General features: G+C 37.7%; 1 protein-coding gene across 43 annotated transcripts in view; it reads right to left on the reverse strand.

Annotated features, from left to right (window-relative positions):
• Positions 1 to 20,055, reverse strand: part of RBFOX2 (RNA binding fox-1 homolog 2) — a 295,584-nt gene that overhangs the window by 194,095 nt on the left and 81,434 nt on the right. For 37 of the 43 annotated variants that reach the window (XR_011650307.1, XM_058308693.2, XM_058308708.1 and 34 more), the window contains exon 2: positions 3,405 to 3,455. The exons of the other annotated variants lie outside the window; for them this stretch is intronic. Coding sequence is in view for 35 of the 37 variants with exons in the window: in XM_058308693.2 (XP_058164676.1) it covers positions 3,405 to 3,455 (51 nt within the window). In the remaining 2 variants the exon portion in view is untranslated. The remainder of the gene's footprint in view (positions 1 to 3,404; positions 3,456 to 20,055) is intronic. 43 annotated transcript variants of the gene reach the window in all.

The following is a 20,055-nucleotide window of genomic DNA, read 5'->3' on the forward strand; positions in this document are numbered from 1 at the left end:
ACATTTTTCTTGGGCTAGTCACTGATGCCCAGTATTGAGGAAAGGGCCTTCAACAAAATAGGAGATACATTTCAATTTTCAGCTACTAACTTGCCTTGTTACCATGGAAAAGTCACTTCACCTCTGTATGCCTCACTTTCCTTATCTTCTCAAAGGGAATAGTATTTGCCTTATCTATTTCCAAAGGTAGTTGTGAAGGTAAGATGAGAAAGTATCAATGAAGGTGTTCAGAAACAATCATAAGATTGTAACTTTTACCTCTTTTAAAATCACCAGTACATGCTGATAGAAATGCAGTCAATTTAGTAAGGAACAGCAAAAGAATAAGGAAAGCAAAAAAAAAGAAACAATTAAAATTCAACTTCACTCACTCCCCAGCTCCTGGACTTGCTGAGGAGAAGTAAAGATCACAAGTTCAGTTTCTGCCCAGCTCAAGCTGCTCAGTGACTAGTGTTTCACACTGATAAATGCCTCCCAAATCTCACAGCACAAAGTGAGAGTTCATAAGGTTAGGTGCATTAATTAACAGGACTCATTTGGATTCTGTATTCATCAAATACAACAAGCAGTTATTCAATATTTGCCTATTTGCACTACTCTAATATCTCTAATTCAAAGATCCAGCAAAAGAACAAAATAAAGCCTAAGAAAATAAACTAAAGTAAACTTGTCACCATCGGAATGTAGCTCAAAGTAAATCAGCATCTTAAAACCATGGCAAAGGGCCTACAAAGACCTACAGCAGATAGAGTAAATGAATGTGCATGCCGAGTGGGTGCAAGCTCAGTGGCTGAGTGCCTGCTTTGCATCTATGAGATCCTAGGTTCAATCCTCAGTATCCCCCAAAAAAAAAGTGCAGATGTCCCAGTTACAGAGGTGGGTCCTTGCTACAGAAGAAAGGAAAAATACAGCGGTTCCAAGCAAAGAGATCACTTCCTGTGCTTTAATAAATTCATCTTAACTCCTTTTGCTTAGCTCCTTACTGATCTATAATTCCCCAGGAAGAACACTGCTTTATACAGTACCTTTTTAGATTATTTTATATGCCGTTAAGTCAATTTCCATACTTTACTTCAATTAATTTTACCTTCCAATATCCAAAATAAGCAACATTTTATAAATAATGAATTATTTGCATTGGTATGCAAGTCTAAATTAAGAGACTAAAGCCTACTCCCTTATATATTAAGCATAGTAGGTGAAAAGTACATGATGCAACAAAGAAAATGTCCCCCCTTTAAAAGCAGCCCACAGGACCATAGTTCTCAACCTTGGCTACACAACAGAAACACCTGTAGGGCTTTCTAAATATTTGACTGGTTAAACCCAATCTCAGACTGACTCCATCAGAACAGAACCTCTGAGGGCTGGATATCTAGACATCAGTATTTTTTCTCATGTCTGGGCAGGATAGAGAACCATTACTAAAACGCATAAATTCTGCAGCTTACAGAAGCTCTCGGGCACCAAAAGATTTCTCTATATTCTCTTTCGATTTGGGGTAAATGATTGTATCTTTCACCAAAAGTTTTCAAAGGGACAATATCTAATTATAGCTATATTATTCTGACATTCCAAAGATTGATGATCCCACTAGGAGACGAATGCAAGAGCAAACCACACTGTCTCTGCATCCCTTACTTGCAGCCAGTTTGATGTCACCCAGCACCAAAAATGATCTAAGTGGTTCAGAAGAATTGGGCAAATAATTTCAAAATTGGAAGGCCCTTACATAAATGACTACTGATTATGGGGCCACCCTAGGTTTTAAGATCAGTTTCGAGGGTTTTGATGAGATTCAGCTGACTTCTGGAAAAGTGGAACTACTGTCAACCCTTTGGTTTAGCACTCTCATGACTCATATACCTTGGATATGCTTAATAATTGTGGCTTTCTTTATTATTGTCTGGCTTTTTTAATGAAAGAAGTTGTAGGTTCACAGAAAAAAACATGCAGAAAATACAGAGTTGCCATATACCCCCACTCAAACACAGTTTTCCCTATTATTAACAATTTGCATTAGTGTCGTACCTTTGTTAAAACTGATGAAAGAATACAAGTATAATTATACTATTAATTATATATCATAGTTTACATTAGGGTTCACTGTGTTGTACACTCCTACATTTTTAAAATATTTTTATTCTAGTAACATATATACGATCTAAACTTTCTCCTTTTAACCACACTCAAATATATAATTCACTGGTATTAACCGCATTCACAATTTGTACTACCATCATCACCATCTAAAACTTTTCCATCATCCCAAAAACAAATTCTGTTACCAATTAAGCATAACTCTCCATTCTCTATCTCCCATCCCCACCCCTTGGTAATTTGTATTCTAATTTCTGACTCTATGAATTTGCTTATTCCAATTATTTCACATCAGTAAGACCATACAGTATTTGTCCTTTTGTATCTGGCTTATTTCACTCAACATGATGTCTTAAAGGTTCATCCACATTGACCCATGTATCAGAACTTCATTGCTTTTCACAGGTCAATAATATACATTGTATGTACAAAATTGATGGCTTTTATTTATTTATTTATTTATTTTTAAACAACCCTATTAGGAACAGCAGATAGATTTTCAAAGATATTTCCAGGGGCCATCCTTTCAAATCTCATAACGAATGTCAATATCCCCAAACAGCGAGAAGGCAAATCTGAGGGGCTAGGTAACTTGAGCAAACCATTTCTTTAAGGAACTGCACCATTTCTTTAGGAGACAGCCTTACCTGTTCTTCTATCCTAACTCTGCTTCAACCCATCTGCTCAAGGCTTCAAATAGCAAAAAAAGACAAGGAAGACATTTTATTCTCAGACAGAAGATGTCTTGTAGGAAGCAATTCTGCTCACACCCACAATAAGGCCTAGGCTTTTTCCAAGCCTCCCTCCATCTACCAGAGAAAGGCAATAGAAACTTCCCTCTCTCGTGCACGCCTTTCTTGATTAAAACCATAAGGCTTGAAATCCCCTAGGGAGGAGAATGGAATTTTCTTATTGCAAGAACTCAAAATATCTGTGCAGGCAGGCACTAAGAAGCAGGGAATAAAGTTTAGCATTTAGAATCATGAAGCATCACAAAGATCAGATTAAAAAATGATTATATAGTCTCGAGAAGAAAAAACAAAAACAACCATGACTGTGCTTGAATGATTTTCCCCTACAATATCCACAATTTCAATAATGTGATTATAGTACTTTTACAATTAAGAAATATATTTAATTTATATCCCTAAAAGTAAATAAATTCATTTCTCAAACAAGCCATGTCATTCAAAAAAACAAATAATTTCAGTAAATTCTATCATTCTATGCATCCTTAGATAATTTACACACACACGCACACACACGCACACACACAATTTGAGCTTTAAGCAGGAGATACCAACCTGGCTGTCCCGCGCTGGGAATCCATGATAACCTGGGGTCAGAGCCTCGTTCTAAGAGAAAGGAAAGAAAAATCTAACTATAAGAGTAAAAAAAAAAAAAAAAAAAAAGCAAAGAATAATCAAAATCATTCAAAGAAATCAAATATAAATTTCTGCCCCAGTTTCTAAGATACTCCATTACTGTATCCTACCCTACCTAACTACATCCATCTCCCAGTTCAGAGGCAAAAACTAAAACAAAAACATTTGCTTAAGACCACTATTCATAAATGCTATTTTCCTCATTATGCAGCTAAATCTGTTTTCTTCCCAATATATATCAGGGAACTATGGGATTTGGGGTAGAACAATTCCTAACTTCATACTGTGGGACCTTCACGTCCCTAGCCCTTACCATTAAAAGCCAGTAGCACTCTTGAAACACTACAAGAAACCAAAAAATCCCACACATTTCCAAATGTCCCCTAGTGGGAAAGGAGACATTATCACCCCCGTTGAGAACTATCTCTTGATTTAGGAAAGTCGTAGCTCCTCTCCTCTATCAATCTGCCTACCTTCAGTTCTTTTAAACCTACATAAAATTCTACCTCTGTTGAAGACTTCCCCTACCACTTTACATCATCCAATGGGCTCAAGTGAACTCCTATATATATATATATGCTAAAATTTATTTAGTTTGTGCAGTTTACTTTTCATATTATTTATGATTGTAGTTCATCTTATTTTTGTAAAGGTTACCATACTGAATGTCTTTTTCATCTTCACATTAAACCATAAGATCCTTGAGGGCAGACTGATAGCTAAGAAAAGCTATCCCATTCAACATAAACACCACTCACTTATGGCTTATTTAACCCACTCAATTATTCAGTAAACATATATTGAGTATTTAATATTTTCAAAGGACTGTTAGGCAACTGATGGAAAAAGATAAATGAAGCAAAGCCATTCAAAACAAACTTTTACATGGAAGGAAATACATGTGCACACAAAGGAGTAAATGGGTACATATACTGTTTTTGTAATTTCCAAAGTGCTCAACACAGGGGAGCAGATATAGCTCAATGGTTGGACACATGCTTCCCATATACAAGGTCCTGGGTTCAACTCCCAGTACCTCCTTTAAAAAAATTTTTTAAAGTGCTCAACACAGCTACTTTAAAGATATTCATCCCCTCCATTTGTATTTTTGTTCCCTCTAGTAGAATAACACATTAAGAGGAATATTCTCTAATGAGGCTTGTAAATACAGCAAGAAAGCAAACTATCCACCTAATAGTATGTCTTCTATGATTATAATCATGTCTTAATAACCAAAAGTAAACATTCTTTTCAAACACATTGAAGCTTCCTGTTTTCAACTTAAGACTACTTTCAACAAATGGCACTGTGATAACTAGATATCTACATGTAAAAGAATAAAGTCAGACTTTGACTTCACTCTATATTAAAGAATTAACTGGAAATGGATCATAGATCTAAAACTATAAAACTCTTAGAAGTCATCCAGAGTAAATCTTCATGACCTTACGTTAGGCAACGATTTGTTCAATATGACACCAAAAGTACAAGAAACAAAATAAAAATAGATCAATAGACTTCATCAAAATTAAAACATTTGTGCTTCAAAGGACATTGTCAAGTAAGTGAAAATACAACCTACACAATGAGAGAAAATATTTGCAAATCATGTATCTAATAAGGGACTTGTATCCAGAATATATAAAGAACTCTTACAACTCAACAACAAAAAGACAACCCAATTTTTTAAATGGGCAAAGGATTTGAATAGATATTTCTCCAAAGAAAATATACAAATGGCCAATATGCACTTGAAAAGATACTCACCTTCATTAGCCATTAGGGAAATGCAAATCAAAACCACAATGAGATTTCACATTCTGTAATTTGAAAAGGCAGGCAATAACAAATGTTGGCAAAGATTAGAAAAACTTGAATCCTTGTGCACTGCTAGTGGGGATGCAAAATGGCACAGCCACTTTGGAAAACAGTCTAGCAATTCCTCAAAATGTTAAATACAGACTTATCAAATGTCCAAGTAATTCTAATCCTAGGTATACACCTAAGAAAACTGAAAGCCTGTAACTAAACAAAAACAAATTACAAATGTTCAAAGCAGCATATTTCTTTTTCTTACTCACAGCATTATTTCTTAAGAGTCAAAATGTGAAAATTACCCAAAAGTTCACCAAGTGATGAATGAATAAACAAAATATGGGGAAGCGGACTAGGCCCAATGGATAGGGCATCCACCTACCACATGGGAGGTTTGCGGTTCAAACCCCGGGCCTCCTTGACAGTGGCCCATACGCAGTGCTGATGCGCTCAAGGAGTGCCATGCCACGCAGGGGTGTCCCCTGTGTAGGGGAGCCCACACACAAGGAATGCGCCCCGTAAGGAGAGCTGCCCAGCGCAAAAGAAAGTGCAGCCTGCCCAAGAATGGCGTCGCACACAGGGAGAGCTGACATACCAACCAACAAAAAGAAGCACAGATTCCCGGTGCCGTTGATAAGGATAGAAGAGGTCACAGAGGAGCACACAGCGAATGGACACAGAGAGCAGACAACTGGGCAGGGGAGGGGAAGGGGAGAGAAATAATAATTTTAAAAAATGGTTAAAATGAGAAACTTTGTGCTATAAAATGTTACCACAATAATTTTTTTTTAAAAGTATGGAATATCCATACAATAAAATATTATTCTTCATTAAAAATGAAGTACTGACACAACACGTATGAATCTTGAAAATATTATTCCAAGTAGAAAAAAAAAGACACAAAAGGGTGCATATTGTATGATTCCATTTATTTGAAATTTCCAGAGTAGGAAAGCCATATAGGCTGCAAGTACATTAGTGGTTACCGGAGACTGCAGGGAAAGGAATGGTGAGTGACTGGTTATGGGTATAGGACTTCTTTTGGGGATGATGAAAATGTTCTGGAATTAGATAATAGTGATGGATAAACAACCCTGTGAATACAGTAAAAACCACTGAATTGTACACTTAAAAAGTGAACATTTCATAGCAGCATTATTCACAAAAACCAAAAGTGGAAACAACTCAAGTTATCTATCAACAGACGAACGGAAAATCAAATTGTGTATAGACATACAATGGGATATTATTCAGACAGATAAGCTACAAATTGGATGAACCTTGAAAGCATTATGTTGAGTAGAATAAGCCAGATGCAAAAAAGATAGATACTGTATGATTCCACTTATTTGAAATATGTAGAGTTTCTTTTTGGTTTGTGAAAAAGTCTTGGTAATAGACAGTAGTGATGGTAACACAACAGTATAAATGTAATTAATACTCCTGAAGTATATACTTCAAAATGATTAAAATAGGAAATTATATGATATATATCCACAATAAAACTAAATAAATAAGTGAAATTTATAGTCTGTGAAGTATATCTCAATCTGTTATTAAAAAGAGTAATAATTATGGGCAATGTTGGCTATTTTTCACATTCATTTTTACAGGGGAGATATATACTGCTTGGATTACAACAAAATAACAGACTCCTGAAATCTACAAGTGCCTTGCTGTTCTGGAGTCTATGGATTTTAACAATAATGATGATAAAGATGATGATAAGCACCAGATATTGAGCAACTACTCAGATATAGGTATTTCCAGAATGGAGGGAAGAAGAGAAAGAGGCAGAAACAAAGATAATACAGAAGAGTATAAAAATGTATTCCTCTTATCCAGGAAACTAACTCAGAGAAGGTAAATAAATGACCCAATAACTCATAGAAATTAAGTAAAGCCAAACTTCCAGTACAGGTCTGTTGAACTCCAAAGTCCTTACTCTTTCCATTTTATCAAGTTCTCTAATAACCATTTAATCTTACCCCTTTACAATGAATATTTCAAGGTAATTGAAAATCCCCAAAAATTAACAGAGATTCATTCCTAGAGAACATTCTGCATATAAACTATGTAACAGTTTGATATAGTTATGAATTTCAAAAATAGATAATAGAATATGTTTGTAAACTGGTCTGTACCTGGGCATGACTAAATTATGATTAGGGCTTTCACTGGGCCACTTCAGTAGGATATTGAGCCCCTGCCCACTGGTGGGTGGGGACTCAGAGATAAAAGACATGGCAAATGACGGATTTGGAGGGTTTTTTTGTTGTTGTTATTTTTTAAAGATTTATTTATTTATTTTCTCTCCCCTCCCCCCCTTCCCCCGCGCCAGTTGTCTGTTGTCTGTGTCTATCTGCTGCGTGTTCTTCGTCTGCTTCTGTCGTTGTCAGTGGCACGGGGAATCTGTGTTTCTTTTTGTTGCATCATCTTGTTGTGTCAGCTCTCCGTGTGTGCGGCGCCATTCCCAGGCAGGCTGCACTTTCTTCTGCGCTGAGCGGCTCTCCTTACGGCACACTCCTTGATCGTGGGGCTCCCTTACGCGGGGGACACCCCTGCATGGCACAGCATTCCTTGCGCGCATCAGCACTGTGCATGGGCCAGCTGCACACAGGTCAAAGAGGCCCAGGGTTTGAACCACGGACCTTCCATGTGGTAGATGGACACCCTAACCACTGGGCCAAGTCCGCTTCCCAGTTGGAGGGGTTTTTTTTGTTGTTGTTTTTTTAAAGATTTATTTATTTATTCCTCCCCCCCCCCCCCCCGCCGTTGTCTGTTCTCTGTGTCTATTTGCTGCGTCTTCTTTGCCCACTTCTGTTGTCAGCAGCATGGGAATCTGTGTTTCTTTTTGTTGCGTCATCTTCTTGTTGAGCAGTTGGAGGTTTTTGATGTTGGAGGGTTTTTTTGTTTCGTTTTGTTTTTTAAAGATTTATTTTATTTATTTCTCTCTTCTTTCCCCGTTCTCTGTTCTGTGTCCATTCCCTGTGTGTTCTTCTGCATCCGCTTGCATTATCCGGTGGCACTGAGATTCTGCATCTCTTTGTTGTTTCATCATTTTGCTGCGCCAGCTCTCCATGTGTGCAGTGCCACTCCTGGGCGGCCTGCACTTTTTTCACATGGGGCGGCTCTCCTTGAAGAACACACACCCTGTGCATGGGGCACCCACCCTGCATGGCACGGCACTCCTTGCGCACGGCAGCAATGCGCCTGGACCAGCTTACCACACAGGTCAGGAGGCCCTGGGGATCAAACCCTGGACTCTCCATATGGTAGATGGACGCTCTATCAGTTGAGCCACATCTGCTTCCCTTGATGTTGGAGTTTTGATGCTGGAGTTTGATACTAAAGTCTTAAGCTGGAGTCCCAGGAAGTAAGGACATAGAGGAAAGGAAAGCAAGCCCCAGGAAGGGAGGAACCCAGGAAGCCCAAACCCTGGCAGACATCAGCAGACATCTTGCTCCAACACATGAAATGGCCTGTATCTGTAAGCTCCTACACCAAATAAATACCCTTTATAAGAGCCAACAGATTTCTGGTATTTTGCATCAGCACCCCTTTGGCTCACCAGTACAAACTACATTCTGTGATATCCTGAATTTCAACAATGCTGAAAACTTTAAAAGATCATGTTTCTACAAACCAGTATTGTAAAAAACACTTTAATATAAAAGATGGATACAACAGTTTGCACAGAGGTATGGAGAAAATGGACTTACTCTTCTACCTGCCTTATTAAAAGCATTATTCTTCTTTCTTCCCCATTTGTCAGAAAAGGCTACGTGGAACTCTCCAACCTTTGCAAGCTTCTAGACTCTCTGAGAGTGGCTATACTTAATGACAAAAGGATGGGCACTCCCACATCTAATGATAGGACTATAAGTATACTGGAAAGCAACTGTATAATTAACTACTGAAATATTAAATGCATATACCTTTCTTGTAATTTTACATCTCTGTATCTACTCCAGACAATCTCCCTTGTACACGTGTTCAAAGAGACACGTGCAAAGATTTTCAATGCAGTTTTTAATAGTGAAAAACTAGAATCAACCTCAATAGGCAAAAAGTATTATCAGTTATTGCATTATTTCAACATTCCACTGCGATAAAATCTATAAGACCTCAGGTCATATTAAATGACAGGAGGTCAATATGCTATTTAATCACAATACAAATAAAGTATTTCTACATGTATATTAAAAAGTAAGTAAATACACACAGATAAGATCTAAAAGGATGTACAACAAACTTTTAAGAGAGGTTACCTCTAAGGAGGAAAATAAGATTTGGGAAAAGTTGAGCAGGCATTTGTTTTATATGCTTTGCTTGAACTGTTTTTGTAAAATTCACATATTACTTAAGAGTATCAAAAAGAAACATACTGGTTTATAGATTACCAAAAAAACCATCACATAATTTTATTTAATCTTCACAATATAGAAAACAGGTTTTGTAACCCTCATTTTACAGATGGCAAAACTGAATTTCAGAAAGATCACATGATTTACTCCAAGTCAAATAACTAATGATAGTGGCTGAGTTGCCGTCAGACTTAAGACTCTATACCCAATATTTCTGCTACTTCATGACATTTAACCAATTAAAAAAACATTCCCTGGGTGGAGGCAGGGATGATAATGATTGTCTAGCAATCTGCAGATCTGAGTTTTTAATCAGTGAATAAAAAACCAGACATTTAAAGTAGAGACAGAATTATTTTAAAAAGTTAATGAAACAAATAGGATAGAAATTAGATTTGTTAAACTCCAAAGAGGAAAAACTGTAGTAGATATCCACCCATAAACAGGAGTTAGTGGCACAGTAAACAAGAATGAAAGACTTAGAAATGGACTCTAAGAGTCCTAGAATGCTCAAAAATAAAAAGAAATATAGGAAATAAAGTAGTAACCACAAAAATCCTTACTAACTATGGAGGTCAGCAAATAAACCTTTGCTTAGAAGTTTCTGTTCAGGGACATATGAAAGGAATCCTTAAGCAACTGTCAAATAGAACAACTGCAATGGATCATGTCTAGTGAACAATGAGAGAAGTGATGCGCATCCAGAAAAATATCACCTGACTTTTGTATTCACCACTGACTGAGTTCTCATATGTACCTAGATTGAAAAATCATTTAAGCAGAAGAATCCTTCATTTATTCAGTAAGAGTAGATTGAACAATTGCTTTATGACAAGCACAGCTCCAGTGCCCTTGCCCTTGAAGAGCTCAAAGTCATAATAATTACACTATAATACACTGATAATATAATTAAAGTCTGTAAGAAGAACTACAGGACTCCAGAAGACCCCTAGTACTCTGATGTACTAATGCTGAAAACACAAGACAGTTTTGTGGGGCTGGGTTTTTGTTTGTTTGTTTTCACTTTTAATTTATTTTCATGTATTTTGGATATATTATTTTGTGCCTTGTTTTATTACTTAAAATATCATGGAGAGCATTCAAATCAGAACATAATGAGTTCATCATTAATTTTAATTTAATAATATATAGTGTTCTACTGTAAGGTTTGCCAGAATTGTTTTTAACTATTCTTCTCTGTAATAGTATATTATGTTAGAGTATTTAGACTATTTCCAATTTTTTACTGTTTCAGGCGTTGAAGTGACTATATGTGTGTATACACACACACACACACATACACTGTCAGTTCCTGCGATCCTGCATTTTGCACATGCCCTCCCACCCCCACTGCCCCCTGAGATGGCTCCCTTGTCTGTTTGCTCCTTGTTTGCTCGTTTTCTGTTTTTTTCTTTAGGAAGCACCAGAACCAAACCTGGGACCTCCCATCCAGGAGGTAGGAGCTCAACTGCTTGAGGCCACATCCATTTCTTGCTTGTTGTCTGCTTGTTGATTTTTTATTTTTGGTCATTGTCTGCTTGCTGTTTGTTTATCTTCTTTAGGAGGCACCAGGACATTTAAAGTAGAAATGGAATTATAAAAAAAGAACCCAACAGATTTCTGAACTGAACCCAGAACCTCCCATATGAGAGGTAGGTACTAAACTGGTTGAGCCACATTTGCTCCACAATTTTTTAAATTTTGATATTAATTTTACTTAAAACTTTTCCAAAATCTGCAATTACTCTGAGGTCACCAAACAATTCCCCTTCCATCCATCCCCTAACTTCTAATCTACCTTCTGTCTCTGACACAAGTTGCTATTTCACATAATTGAAATCAGACAGTATTTGTCCTTATGTGTCTTGTGTATTTCACTCAGCATAACATTTTCCAGGTTCATTCATGTTGCTGCGTGTCTCAACTTTATTGATCTAATGGGTATGTGGCATATTTCTAGCTTTTGACTTATGAATAATGCTGCTATGAACACTGGTGTACAAGTATCTGAGTCTCTGTTTTCAATTTCTTTGGGTATATACCTAGTTGTGGAACTGCCAAGTCATATAATTCAATATTTAACTTTTTGAGTAACTACCATATTGCTCTCTGCAGATGCTACATTTTACATTCCCACTTTCTAAATTCATTCTAAAAGTCAACTTATCATTTCTAAATGATTAGCTATTTGCCCATAATCATATAGCCTCGCTGAAGGTGTTCAAAAGCTGTACAAAAATGAGTGATGTTGTATACCAATTTCAGTGTTCAATGAAAGAATGAATGAGATTACTTCTAAGGTGACTGTATTAGTCAGCCAACGGGGTGCTGATGGAAAGTACCAGAAATCTGTTGGGTTTTATAAAGGGTATTTATTTGGGGTAGAAGCTTACAGCTACCAGGGCCTACCGGGTCCAACTCGAGGTACCATAAGAGGCACTTTCTCACCCAAAGTCATTCGCCACATGTTGAGCAAGATGAAGGGCAATGTCTGTGGGGGTTCAGCCTTACTCTTCTTCTTAAGGCTCCGTTGGCCGAGCTTCGTCCTATCTCAGCTGTAGGCTGTCAGGCTCATTCTCTTCCCAGGGCCTCTGCTATGTCTACGGAGCTATCTCTACGGAGCTATCTCTATTCCTCTGTGTTCTTCTCCTGTGTATTTACTTCCTGGGGCTCCTGCATCAAAAATGCAAACTCTCTCCTCTGCAAGTCATTTTCTCTGTGAATCCCTGCCCACCAAAGGGGCAGAGACTGGATGTCCTACTGACATGGCCAAATCAAAACTCTAATCAAAATTTAATCAAGTAAAAGTGAAACATCTGAATTTAAAACAATCTAATATGTCCAAAGGAACAGACCAGTTTACAAACACAATCCAATACCTATTTTTTGAATTCATAAACAATATCAAACTGTCACAATGACCAAAGCAACTTGCCTTTTGTGACGTATATGTGCTTCATACAGCTAAGTAGTCCGCTCTGCTGGCATCAATTGCTGTTTACAAATCCACTCTGTTCTTCCTGTTCTACCTTAGATCTGTCCACTTGTCTTGTTCTTTCTGGTTTCTGAGCATCTAGAAATTAACCATCCATTCCATCGATGTGGTAATTATCAATTTACTGACTCTCATCTCCAAATTCACCCTTTTCACCTGCTGTGAAAATGGACCTGGGCCCTTTAAATATTTCTCCTTTGCCAGCATGAATGCTATGTCAAGCTTTGTAGGTGGACGGCACAGGAGAGATCTTTCCAGCAGTTCTATTGCTAGAACTGGTAAGAGAGGTTCACTGCGCCTAATGTATTTGTACAATGTGATTTATGCTTAACACCTACTTTTCCTCTGGGAATATGGAATTTTGGGACATGCATACAGAGGGTGCCTATGTGATCAGCCCCATATAAAACCCTTAGGTACTGAATCTTAATGAGCTTCTCTGGTAGACTATTCACACATGTCATCACAAATCACTGCTAGAGGAATTAAGTGTGTTCTGTGTGAGATGACTCTTTGGAGTTTATGGTAGGTTTCCTCTGTGTCCCATGTAACCTTCCCCTTTGCTGATTTTGCTTTATATTCCTTTCCTGTTATAAATCACAGCCATGAGCTTATGCTAAGACCCATGGATCCTAGAAAATTATAAACCTACGGGTGGTCTCAGGGATCCCTGACACAACCTGTGACATGTCAAGCACTTTGTTCAGCTCTGCAGACTGCAAGGAACTTTGCAGTCTATTTAAATTTCCCTTCTCTCATTTTCCTAATCTTCATTTCTCAGTCTGTTCACTACTTAAAATAGATTAAATACATTTCCCTGAGCTAAATTTCATTCTTCATGCAGAAGTGATGTTAAATAAGTATTTAATAAATCCATCAGGCAAAATCTGAGATACAAAGCTCTAATAAATTCAAAGGCTACACACATTTTCCTCTTTACTTTCCCAGTCCTATTGTGCTCCTCATTAAAAAGGAATTGAGGGAAGCAGACTTGGTCCAGTGGATAAGGCATCCGTCTACCACATAGGAGGTCTGCAGTTCAAACCCCAGGCCTCCTTGACCCGTGTGGAGCTGGCCCACATGCAGCACTGATGCATGCAAGGAGTGCCGTGCCACGCAGGGGTGCCCCCTGCTTAGGTGAGCCCCACGTGCAAGGAGTGCGCCCCGTAAGGAGAGCCACACAGCGCGAAAGAACCCCTGCCCAGGAATGGCACTGCACACACGGAGAGCTGACACAGCAAGATGACTCAACAAAAAGAAACAGATTCCCGTGCCGCTGACAACAACAGAAGCAGACAAAAAGACGAACATGCAGCAAATGGACACAGAGAACAGACAACTGGGGTGGGGGTGGAAGGGAGAGAAATAAATAAAATAAATCTTAAAAAAAAAAAAAGGAATTGAGGGTAGTAGATGTGGCTCAAGCAGTTGGGTACCCACCTACTACAGGGGTGATCCTGGGTTCAGTTTCCAGTGCCTACTGAAGAAGATGAGCAAGACAATGGGATTGCACTGCAAGATGATGCAACAAATAGACATAACAAGGAAATACAATAGACACAACAAGCAGGGTGCAAAGGTGGCAAAAGTGATTGGGCACCTCCCTCCACATGGGAGGTCCTAGATTCAGTTCCCAGTGGCTCCTAATGACTAGCACATAACAAACAGACACAGCAAGCAAACAACAAGGGTACAGTAATAAATAAATTAATCTTTAAAAAATAAATGAATTGACAGGAAACAGATGTGGCTCAAGGAGCTGGGCACCCTCCCACACGGGAGGTCCCAGTTTCAGTTCCTACTGCCTCCTAAAGAAGACAAACAGATGCAACAAGCTGCCATAACAAGCTGACACAATGAGCAGACACAGCGAGTAGGGAGCAAATGTGGCTCAAGTAGTTGGGCACCCACCTCCCACATCGGAGGTCCCAAGTTCAGTTCCTGATACCTCCTAAAGAAGACAAGTAGACAACAAGTAGGTACAATGAGCAGAGACGAGCAGACAGATGAGGAAGTCATCTGGGGGGGTAATGAATGAACGAACTCTCATACATTCATTGGCAGGAATGTAAGATAGCACAGCTACTGTAAAAAACAATTTGGCAGTTCCTCAGAAAGTTAAACATAGGCTTAACATATGACCCATCAGTTTCACTCTTAGATGTCTACCCAAAAGAACTGAAAAACAGGTACTCAAACAAATACTTGCATATAAATGTTCATAGCAGTATCATGTACAATAACTCAAAGGTGGAAGTAAACTGAATGTCCATCAATGAATGAACTGGTAAACAAAATGTGATATATCCATATTATGGAATATTCATCAGCCATAAAAAAGAAATGAAACTGATAACATGATACAAGGAACATGAACCTCAAAAATATTATGTTAAATAAAAGAAGGCAGACACAAAAAGTCACATGTTGTATGGTACATGAAATATCCAAAACAGGTAAATTCAGAAATAGAAAGCAGACTGATGGTTGGCAGGGGCTGGGGGGAGGAAGGAAGTGACTGCTTAATGGGTATGTGATTTTCTTTCAGAGTGATGAAAATGTTTTCAAACTTGATAAAGATGGTGTTTGTACAACACTGTAAATGTGCTAAATGCCACTGAAATACAGACTTGAAAATATTTAATTTTCTCTTACATAAATTTTAACTAAAGAGAAAAAACTATATTTTCAGCTACAAGCCAGTGACAACATTAATATTCAACAAAAGGAGACTGGGAACATCACAGCACATTCCAAATAATAGAACATAAAGAAGCCATTAAAATTTTAGTAAAAAGAATATTTATTTACTCACAAGGAAAACCGTCCACAATATATTAAATGGGAGACTAAAATATTTGTTTATAAAATTTATAAATGTATGTTTTTTCTTTCCAAAGATATTGCCCATTTTTCCCCAAAGAAAATTACCTCTCTTTTAAAAAAAAAAAGTCTCCTTTAATTTGATTTCTTTCAAAGAGTACATGGTAGTCTCTCTCAGTTACTTATTTTGCTCAACAAAATTGTACTGCTTAGGGAAGACACATTAGCCTGAACAGAACATGTTAGTTCAGGATATGTATAGGTATCACCTCAGAATCAGTTTTCTTAAAAAGAGGGACATACAGCTTCTGACAGGGGACCTTTGTGTCGTGCACTACAAGAAAGCAAATTCAAAATGGGTGATGTTGAGAAGGGCAAGAAGATTTTTATTAAGAAGTGCACCCAGTGCCACACCATGGAAAAGGGAGGCAAGCACAAGACTGGGCCAAATCTGCAAGGTCTGTCTCAGCAGAAGACAGGTCAGGCCCCTGGATTCTCTTACACAGAAGCCAGCAAGAACAAAGGCATCACCTGGGAAGAGAAGACGCTGCTGGAGTATTTGGAGACTCCAAAGAAGCACATCCCTGGAACAAAAATCACCTTTGCTGGCATTTAGAAGGCAGAAAGGGCAGCCTTGATAGGTTATCTCAAAAAAGCTACTAATGAGTAGAAATGTCTTGTTACTTTTTTACACAGGCCATTTTTAAATTGATCTCACACAGCAGAATTCAGATCATGAATGGCTGATAAGATATTTTTATCGGACAGTCCTGAGATAAATGAAATCGGCTTATAGTTAAATGAATATGATTGACCTTTTTGAATTTTTATAGTAATTCTGGTTTAGCAAGTGCTATCACTATTTCCCCTCTCTATAAAGATTCAATTATTTATATAAATATATACATATAAGGATTTACAGCTAAAGATATAATTGGACTTGAGGCTAGGTTGAATTACTAATGTTCAACTTTTCACAAAGATGGTAAATGCCAACTCACAACCTATAGGAGATTATATTTAGATTTATATAACAGGTTTTATGAATATATTTAAATACTAGGGAAATCCCTTCACTCTCTCATAGAACAGAGCAAGACTCACTGTGTTTCAATTGCTGTTTATCAGCCTGTTTAAAGGCAGAAGCTGAAAATAAGGTCGCTATGTACACTTTATCTTTTGGTCTTAACTGTGTCAATTTAATTAAATTTCCCTGTATCTAAAATGTTGCCTTTTAATTAACAAAAGGCATTTTGGTGTGTTTTATGTATAATACCAAATAAAGAATGCTAAACACCTCTCACATTTAAAAAGGGGGAGGGGGAGGACAGGCAAAGAAATATTGCATAGATTTAATAATTATTCCAAGGGCTTGAACGTCACAATTTCAAGTGCTGGATGCTGGAAATAACCTTTTTAAAAATCACTTTATAAAGCAATGCAGAATACAATATGGTGCAAATGAAGAAAATCAAGGTTCCTAATGTTATTTGAATGGGATAAAATCATCAGTGACTACAATATATACAGATTTTTTAAAGTGCTGTATATCTCAATATATACTTTAGAAAACTGATTTGAAGATTCAAGGTAGTTCTAAATGATGATATAGATTCTGATGCAGGGAAGTGGATTGGCCCAGTGGTTAGGGCATCCGTCTACCACATGGGAAGTCCGCAGTTCAAACCTCCAGGCATCCCTGACCCGTGTGGAGCTGGCCCATGCACAGTGCTGATGCCAAGGAGTGCTGTGCCACGCAGGGGTGTCCCCGCGTAGGGGAGCCCCACGTGCAAGGAGTGCGCCCCGTAAGGAAAGCCGCCCAGCGTGAAAGAAAGTGCAGCCTGCCCAAGAATGGCACCACCCACACGGAGAGCTGACGCAACAAGATGACACAACAAACAGAAACACAGATTCCCGTGCTGCTGACAACAACAAAAGTGGACAAAGAAGACGACGCAGCAAACAGACACAGAGAACAGACAACCGGGGTAGGGGGAAAGGGGAGAGAAGTACATAAATAAATAAATCTTAAAAAAAAAAAGATTCTGATGCAGTAGAATGTGTATACCATAAACCATAAAAGACAAAATTGCTTCTAAATGACTATTATAATTTTGCATGTGATTTTAAAATATAAATGTATAAATCAATAAAAATTTTAAGCAGACATTTGCCTACTTCATCAACACCTAAAAGTTTATATCTTTAAGTTAGCCCATTCTTCCAATGGAAAAACAGCATAAAATCTTATAGCCAGGGTTTCCTTAGAGGCAGGCATATACACAGCACATCTATACTTTTTTCTGGTTTGTTTGGAAGGATGTATGCCAAGTATTTGCAGTGATTACATGTCTTGATGTTGAGCTTGGATTTACAAGTAATATGTATTTTCTTTATTTTGCCTATCTGTGTTTCTAATTTTTCAACAATGAACATGTATTAATATTTTTACTTGACAATGAAAAAATGGAGCTGATAATAGCACCTGCCTCGCAGGGAGGCTGTGAAGATTAAATAAGATAATACGTATAAAGCCCTTAACACAGTGCTTAGCGCATTAAGTATGCTGTAACTGTTAGACACTATGGGTATTACTATGATATTGTTGTTTTCATAAATATTCCTCAGGATATATGTCATTCACTGTCTATGGTAAAAACATTCACCTTAATCCAGGCCTGGGTCACCTCAAGTCTAAATTACTATCACAGCCTCTTGTGATAGTGATAGACTAGCCCTTGGCTAGTCCAGCAGCCTCTATCCCTCTCCCTGACTCTCTTAACAGGACCAGGGTTAATTACAAAAAACACTACTCACTTCACTCCCATGCTAATGGCCTTCCACTGCTTATATGATAAAATACCAAACATTCTAAGCTTGGCCTCACCTAGCCATTCTCCTTTCTTCCCATTTATTTATTCTTCTACAAACATTTACAGAGTGACTTTGTGTCTGGTTCTGTGAGAGGAATACAAAGACCAAATAAGTTATGGATTCTTCTCTCAAGGAACTCAGTCTAATACAGGAGACAGGCATGTAAACAAATACAATATGAGTCATGCAATAAAATGTAAATATAAAGTCCAGAGGGAATAAGGGTACAAGGTAGATAAAGGGGTTAAAAAAAAAAAGGCTTAAAGAAACCACAACAGGAACTCACACAAGTCAAGTTTTGTGTGCCGTCTGGAGAATCTCAAGTAGCTAATTTCTAAATAAAAACTTTACTCAATTTATTTCTTCATACCCTGGGTATGTTCTCCCACATCAATGCCATTTAAATATACTCCAGTAAAGTCCTATTTCCCTCCACAATGCAATCTCTATAACTCTTGCCCAGTAGTTTTCAAACTGTGGATCAAGGCCCATTCATGAGTTAAAGAATCAATTTAAGGGGAGCGGGTGTAACTCAATGGTTTGAGAATCAGCTTCACATACGAGGTTCCCAGGTTCAATGCCCAGTACCTCATTTTTTTAAAAAAAATCAATTTAAGAGGTCTCAACCATTATTTTAAAAAGAGGAGGATGAAGAAAAGAGGAAGAAGAGGAAAAAGAGGATGAAGAAGAAGAGGAGAAAGAGGATAAAGAAGAAGGGAAAGAAGAGGAGGAAAAAGAAGAGGAAGAAAAAGAGGAAGAACAGATTAGAGCAACAGTTCTTCCAAAGAACTCTTTGTTTATGGCATTATAATCATTCATATTTACCTCTTAGGAACAAAAACTGGGAACATTTTAAAATACTTAACTCACTTTAAAATAACAACAGACCATATGCTAATATAAATGCTTTTATAAAAATAACTACATTTCCCAAAAGAAAAATAAATTTAAGAATGTCTGTTTCACATTTTTACAAATATCACTGATATCCAACTTAATAGAAGATAGGTGGATTCTCATAGTTGCTTCTGCATTTAATCTGCTGCAACAAATTCTTGTGGTTAAAATACACAAAGAAAATCTGGCCTCCTACAGATTTGTATTTGGAAAAGGTAGGAGCATTTTAATAGCCTTTTCAGCTATCTACGGATATCCCTCTTTGATAATATACTAAAACCTGACGAGTGCCTTAAAGTTTCTTAAATGTTAGTTGCAACATGGCATCTGAAATCATATGTTACGGATTGCATTATGTCCCCAAAAAAGGTATGTTGACATTCTAATCCCCAGACTTAGAATGTGACTTTATTTAGAAATAAGTTCCTTACAGATGGAATTAGGCAAGTTAATATGAGGTCACACTGGAGTAGGGTGAGCTCTTAATCCAATATGACTGGTGTCCCTATAAGAGAAAACTTGGACACAGAGGGAGTACAACATGTGATAACTGAGGCAGAGCACACCACGAATTGCTGGCAAATGACTGCCAGAAGCCAGGAGGGAAGCAAGGACAGACTCTTTCCTACAGACTTCAGAGGAAACACAACCCTGCAAACATCTTGATTTCGGTCTTCTAGCCTCCAGAAACGTAAAAGAATAAATTCTGTTGTTTTAAGACACCCAGTTTGTGGTACTATTAGATATAGCGGCTCTAGGAAACTAAGACACCATATCAATGAATTTTTTATACTGTTAC

Source organism: Dasypus novemcinctus, chromosome 12 (genome assembly GCF_030445035.2).
Source record: "Dasypus novemcinctus isolate mDasNov1 chromosome 12, mDasNov1.1.hap2, whole genome shotgun sequence".
NCBI lineage: Eukaryota > Metazoa > Chordata > Mammalia > Cingulata > Dasypodidae > Dasypus > Dasypus novemcinctus.